Genomic DNA, 7,633 nt, shown 5'->3' with positions numbered 1-7,633 from the left:
TACATCGACAAGTAATACAACGTAGATCGACCACATGATAAACATCAGCTTTCGATTAAATTAAAAATTATCAAAATCGGTATACCCAGTAAAAAGTTATGGCGGATTTTCAAGAGTTTCCCTCGATTTCTCTGGGATCCCCTCATCAGATCCTTTCCTTATCAGGGTACCAAACTAGGGATATCCCCTTTCCAACAAAAAAAGAATTATCAAAATCGGTTTATCCAGTAGAAAGTTATGCGGTATAATACAACGTAGGTCGACGAAAAAAGCGTCAAGTAAAAACGCATTATTAGATATAACTCGAAAAGTAGTTGGTAGATCTCGAATAAATTTAAATGGGACTAATTGACACACACCACCTTTCGATTAAAAATTTTTTGTCGAAATCGGTCTACCCGATCAAAAGTTCTGATGTAACATACATTAAAAAAAAAATACAGTCGAATTGAGAACGTCCTCCTTTTTTTGGAAGTCTGTTAAAAAATTCATACAAAACCTTAACAAATTTTACGCCTAAACCAGTCATAAATCGCTGTGTAAGTTTAGTTTTTAGGTTATAGTCAACAGACGGACGAGGTGGGTGGCGATGTATTACCTACAATATGATTGTGTGACCCCAAAATCTATAGAAATAAATAAAATTGGAGTGTCTGTTTGTAATATTAAAATAACCGCTTTTATCTTAATGCATATGGTACATCCACACGGTACCAAAATAACATTTTTTGCAATTTTTGCCTCTGTCGGTCTGCCTGTCTGTCCGTCCGTCTGGCTGTTTGTCTGTCTGTCTATCTGTTTGTTCCGGCTAATCTCTGAAACGGCTGGACCGATTTTGACGGGACTTTCACTGGCAGATAGCAGATGTAATAAGGATTAACTTAAGTTACTTTTATTTTAGAAATTTATTTATTTTGTTACTCTACGAACTGAAAAATAACTTATTTGTTAAATTCCACGCGGACGAAGTCGCAGGCACGTAAATCGATTAAAATGATATATGATTTACGTTGATAGTAAATAATTTTTAGATTCCAGTTAGTTTTATCTGCATAATTACACTTTTAAAGATTTCATTGTAATTAAAATAATAAAAACAAGGATAAATGAGAAGGAAAGAAAACAAAACAATGTAATATATGATTTATTTTTCAGTAGTTAAGCACAGTAATTTTGCTTCGATTGTCAAAATATTTATATTCAAGAAGCAGGTACAAGTGATGTTTAACATTTAAATATTTTAATCAGTATCAGATAAAATTTCATAATAACAACTATTTAGGACTTCTTGAAATAATTTATAGATTTATTAAAAGGCGTTACATAGACATAAGGCGTATACTTAATTAAAATATCGTATTTTATATCGATATAAATAGAATTAAAATGTCCGTTGATTTAATAATACATTGCGAAAACTATAAACAACATATAAATATGTAAAAAAGGTATCAGCATCACCAAGTAAGTATTTGATTTAACAACCTTTACTTGAATATATAGGTATTTTATAAATAGATTTTTCGAATTATTTTTATCTGAAAGTATAAACGTAAAAGAACTTTTGCTTTCATCTTCGTGCAGGTATTTTACAACAAAAATTTATATTCAATATCAAAATACTTAATTTTAGTATACAAATTGTAAGTATATCTTAAATATATACATATCTTCTTTTAAGTCATTTTTTTTTTCGTATTATCAATATAGATATAGGTAGGCACTTATGGATGGGACAGAAAATTTTGTGTTAATCAACGTAAGTATACTAATTGTATGGGTTTGTGTATATAAGACGTCTTTTAAATATTAAGAGGTATCTCTACATAACAAATAGAGTTTTAAATATGTTGAAAAAATTAAAAATGTCCACAATAAAAAACAAAGTATCAACGATTTTGTCTTAAAATAATGATAAGTGATAATCATGATATATTTTATCGTCATATCAAAAATACAACACAATCACTTTCTGATTTAAGTATACCCTTCAAAGTTAATCTTAAACATAAGATTACTACGAGAATATAGACATACTTTCGAAGTAGTCGCAACATAAATTTACAACAATAATCGTTTACTTTACAACATTATACTTTTAAAAAAGTATTTATTTACAAATAACAAACAGAACTATCATATTTTTTATTAAATACTTTATATTGGTATATATTTTGTAAATGATGAGTGATCCCATTCCCTTAAACATGATTGCCTTACGGATCGTACACAATGACCAGTATCGTTTTATTTTATTAATGTAAGTAATGTCAAATCTATGCTAGCTGCATATAATTTAATTTAGCAATCGAATTTTTCCAAAGTATTAGGTCTCGAAAATTTGGTCGATCCTCATTCTCAATTCATTCCATCAAATATTTTACCCCTCCCCATAAAAGATGACAGTGATGATGTCTTTACTTAAATCACTTTTTAAAATTTTCGAACGAATGATATTATTTATCACAATAACAATAAAAAAATAAATGCTTTCGCGACTGGCTGCTATAATGCCGTTATACGTTCGCAGCCGAGAGACTAGTTTCACTGGTTGTTGAAGGCACTGTTTTGTATAAGCCTGGCTTTTATTTACAGTTTTGCACATTTTACATTAGGTTTACTTTCTTATTTTCTTCGTTTTAGAACATGATAACATTTTCATTTTCCATTTAATATTGCACAAAAATATTATTTATCGAAACAAAATGTCAAAAACCAAAACAACTCATTAGTTTTGAAGTTTTAACAAAAAATACATTACGAGAATAATTTATTTGAAACAGGCACGTTCATTGTTGTTAACCTTTCAAATAACACCAAGTGTCCATAGCAATATATTATTATATCATAATTATTAGTAACAAAAGCTGAATATGCAGTAATTCTAAACTTAAGTAATTAATCGATAACAAGCTACATTATCACGACTTATTCTGAGTTAAAGCATCTTAAATCTAAATCTTATGAAAACAACGTTTATTGGAATATCAGTATCCCGATATAATCTGTGAATATATTTCTATTTAAAATAAAATATACGGAGCTTCAACAGGAGGTATCTTTAAATTGATTGTACTGTAAGATACGATAGGTATATTATTATGTGATGATTTTATTTTCAATTTGGCGTCATTATTGGCGACTAGACACGGGTAGCTATTGCAGGGCTATTTACAACCGACCTCTCCAGCAATTGCACCGCCGTTAAATTAATCAGATCTAAGAATTAGATAAATATTTTGTACAGATCAAAGCAAAATTATAGAACTTACGAAATAACGAATGCGGTAATCATAGAGTTAATCTAAATTAAAATCAAAATAAAATATTATATAACCTACCGACTGTTATACAGTCCTATTGAGTGTTACTTGGTAATGGTGATTTTTATTATTTCACAACACTTGAAATATTAAAAAAATAAATTAATTATATGATGTGACATCGCAACGCCGCATTGCGGCAACTATCAGATTTTTCCAGTTGTTATTTATAGCACGTAACCGTTAGGTTACAGGCTGCATACTACTCTACGTTGTTGTTCTACACAGTAGACATACGATTTCGTTTCGAAATAATACCTTTCCGACGGCTGGCGAGACAAATCAAGAAAGATGTGATATTAATACACCGAAATTAAAACTATCTATATATAATATAACGAAACATTATTCAACAGAATGCGAAGTAAATTGGGATTAAACTTTTTTTTAATTCACTGTCTAAACTAGACATATACTTGCGAAATTAATTTTGGACCATATACTGTATTGCCCACCACTAGACGAGACATCCGTCGTTGAGACTGTTACTTATTTTCGTTTGGGAGTCTTGAATATTGCCGGGATAACTATGGCATTGTTGAGGGGCGGACACATAAGTTAGTTCCGATTCGTAGTATTCCGCTTCTGTTTCAATCGGACCCAAAATTGTAGTGGCTTTCGGCAAATAGCCATCTGTGGTTATGTAATTCGCGTCAGAGTTTGTTGGAAGACTGAGGACGCTATCGGGCCTGTTGTACTCGACGTCTATGGTTTGTGGAGACAAATACGTCGGTTCGAGCGACGTTATGGTATCTATGGAATCACCATTGATGGGAGTGGCACATGTGTAGCTAGAAGCAAGTATGTTTGCAGACTCCGGACGTATGTACGGGGAGTGAGTGTCGAATGAGACGGGGAATGGCGGCGATTCGAATGTTCGGATCATGTTGTAGGGTGTTGTAGGCGACGTCCTCGCGTTTGAATTGTTCTTGACACACGAAGCAGCGTGCAGCGCTAACATGTCAATCAATTGCCTTTTTTGGACTTCGAGATCCTGTAAAAAGTAAAAAATAATGTTTCAAATAACATTCAAACAAATGAATCGAAAATACAAAATTCAATATATATTAGATACCACTTAAGTATTTTTTGTTGATGTACAAATTAAGAATTTTAAAGTCATTATTTATTGATTTTTTCTCATTACTCGTATGTTGCTACCAATCGGAAATAATAACGGAACGGTAATAAATGGGATAACCTCACATTCGCTTGAGATAGATAAAATTCTCGAAAAGTTACCTTAAGTTGTGCTTTAAGGTCAATATTCTGGTTCTCGAGGACTTCACTTTCATTCACCAAGTTGACAGTTCTTTCCCTTTTCTTCATTCTGCATTTCGTAGCTGCTATTTTATTCCTTTCCCTTCTGCGACGTCTGCGTTCTTCGTCTTCGGGAGTTAACTGTAACCAGGTTAATATTATATTGATTCTATAAAATGATTTGTGTAGGTTACCTACTCCTTAATCCCTAAACAAAATCCAAGCATCTTCTTTAAAATAAGATAAAATGACTACTTAAAAGATAATTTATATTGCAGATATAATCTTTTAAATTCCATATTAAGTTTTCGGTGTAATCAACTAAAATAATTTTTCATTAAAATAAATATTTAATATCAATTCTTAAGAATACAAAACAGTTACTTATAGTTGCAAACGAACAAAACTATTAATAAAATAAATCAATCAATAGAACAATGCCCTGAATGCATCAACTTGCTTTCAAACTCTTCCAATGACAATAATTTCTCATCGTCCTGTCGTCAACTTTCAATCAGGAAGTTAAGTCACGAACCTAGCCACATTTGCAATGCCAACCTTCTTTGTAAGCTCATAAAACTTCAATAAAGCCGTTGAATTGTAATGCTCTTCAGCTGCTATAAAGCCAGTTTAGTTTTGATTTGCAATCTTCATGAACCGTTCCTGGTACCCTCGTTTGATTTTATAGTAGGTATGTATGAAGTTTGTATATTATGAACAAATAGATCGAATAAAAGACTTTGTGCAAGAATTAATTAACAGCTTATCGCCCATTTGCGACGATAGTGTGACATCTCGAATTATCCGTTTTTTTGTTTTATAGAAATTCTGAATCGCGATCTTGTGTTCTTTTACCTCCAAAAATATGGTATTTGTTACTCCAAAAACAACAATACTGTGAGAGAAAAAGACAAAATGTAACTTTATAGCACTGTCTCGTTTGGCGATCTAGTTTGCTTCGACACCGTGACAGTTCAGTTGCCACCTGCACTTTGATGTGAGGTGTTCTTCGTTTTTTAACAAAAAACGTGATATTCGAGGATACCGCGGTATTGCTGATAAAGGTAAGTATTTTATACTGTTTTTATTTTTTTCGACAATGTGGCACGTCGTACTTGTCACAATGCTCTTGTAAAACAAAAATCATAGTTAACGAGACATTTTTTTAATGTCACGTTATTCTTGTAAGAAACTCAAAGCACCACCGGGACATGTTAAATAGTAACGTTGTAGATGCTGAATATTTTTCTTATATCGGAAAAATGTTGTAGGTCATTTGTTGATGTTCTGTTATTGCAGAATGTATGCTAATGAAATTGAATGGTATATCTGTTTATCACGTTATATACACTAAACAGTAATACTAAATCCAGTTATTTTTGCAGATGGGGACTAGGCCTAAATGTATATTACAATTAGCGCAACGCAATATAGCCGACGATTGGCTCGGCAGCAGTTTCCTGGTCTCTTCTAACAGTTCGTTACAAACTGTGAATGATGATGAAACAGCAAAAAGACACAAGGATGAAGTTTTTCTCAGTGGAAACCTAGTCACTTCTAACAACATGTATTTACAAACTGTACATAAATAACATAGATGGAACGAACTGAGCACTAAAGCGAGAAAACAACAAAGCTTTCTTTTTTACATTATCTGAGGTTAAGATAAAAATTGTAAAACCTTTTTTCAAATATGTACTCTAAATGTTAACAATAGACCCATAAAAACCGCACTAAAGAAAATAAAAATACAAATATTTTTTTGATTAAATACAATTTTGGATGTCACAATAATCATGACTAGGTTAACGAAATAATAAAAATTAGTGTCAAAGCTTTCATCGAAGTTATATCAAAAATAGAGTCCCATTATATCCAGAGTGAATTCCAAGAGACATTACATTGATGGAAGTAAACCCATTTCCGATATGTACCGAGACTACGTTGAATATTGCAAGGCCCAGAACGTTTTATACGCAAATTACATAATATTCTATCGCTTATTTACTCAAAATTTTAATATTTCTTTTTTTACTCCCAAAAAAGATGCACGCGTACTTTCCGAAGCCTATAAAATTAGTAATGATGAAGGCAGGGATAGTCAAAAAGAGCAATATGTAACTAACCTAGGAGAAAAGAAGATGTCGCGAACTGAGAAGAAGAAAGATAAGTATATTTTTGTAGATGTATTTGATTTACATGCAGTCAGTGTCCCAAGAAGAAATTTACCTTTTCTACTATAAACCTAAACTAAAAAATTAAACGTATTAAACCTGACAATTTATGATTTTAAATCGAATTCATAGCGGTGTGAATGAGATTGCCATTTGTGTTGACGAGTACTTAAAGAAGATTTCTGAAAGGCAAAGAGCAATAGGTGGTGTTTCTTACACAGATAAATAAGTTCATGATTGCTATTTACCTCTATGCTGTGAAGAACCTTCCAAACAATAACTCCACCACACACAAATTTCTTCTTAAGAGGCACACACACAATGAGGAGTTTCAAAAGAGAACTAAGAAACAGACCTATTTTTATCCTCGAAGGATTTATGGGGCGATCAAAGCTGCAAGAAAAAAGTCAGAACCAATGCATGTAAACGAATTGTTAAAGTGACATTTATGATTGTTCTTATCAAATGAAATCTTTTAAATAACAAAATATCATTTATGGCTGTTCTTAATCAAATGAATTTTACAATTTACACGGGTGAAGACAAAAAGGTCATTAAAACATTTGAAATCAAAGCAGTTCGAGTGCAAAAAGATTATCCCATGCGATTTACTACTGTACTTCTGACGCGGATCAAATGAAAAAAGCTGTGTTAGTAAAAAAGAAAGTTGTTAATGAGATACAACTTAAGAACGCTTTTAACAAAAAACTCTCTTCGAGTAGGTGTCTAAGGAGGCGACTATGGGATAACAAAGTTCCACTACCACCTTGGAACTTATAAAGCCGATCGATGTCGGGATAACCATCTAACTGCTGGCTTTGAAATACACAGGCCAAAGACGGGCAGCAGCGTCGCGGTCACCATCTCGCCTGTCCA

At 32.2% G+C, this 7,633-nt stretch overlaps 1 protein-coding gene across 1 annotated transcript in view; it reads right to left on the bottom strand.

Moving 5' to 3' along the window:
• Positions 1–3,636: 3,636 nt before the first annotated feature.
• Positions 3,637–7,633, bottom strand: part of LOC123661278 (proto-oncogene c-Fos) — a 63,923-nt gene continuing 59,926 nt past the window's right edge. Inside the window, exons 5-6 of the mRNA XM_045596264.1 lie at positions 4,566–4,724; positions 3,637–4,317 (exon numbers count right to left, since the gene is read on the bottom strand). Of these exons, the coding sequence (XP_045452220.1) occupies positions 3,781–4,317; positions 4,566–4,724 (696 nt within the window). The 3' untranslated portion in view covers positions 3,637–3,780. The remainder of the gene's footprint in view (positions 4,318–4,565; positions 4,725–7,633) is intronic.

The sequence above is a fragment of the Melitaea cinxia genome, chromosome 16, assembly GCF_905220565.1.
Source record: "Melitaea cinxia chromosome 16, ilMelCinx1.1, whole genome shotgun sequence".
Lineage (NCBI taxonomy): Eukaryota > Metazoa > Arthropoda > Insecta > Lepidoptera > Nymphalidae > Melitaea > Melitaea cinxia.
The sequence above is the reverse complement of the archived record's forward strand: the minus strand, read 5'-3'. Positions and strand labels throughout refer to the sequence as shown.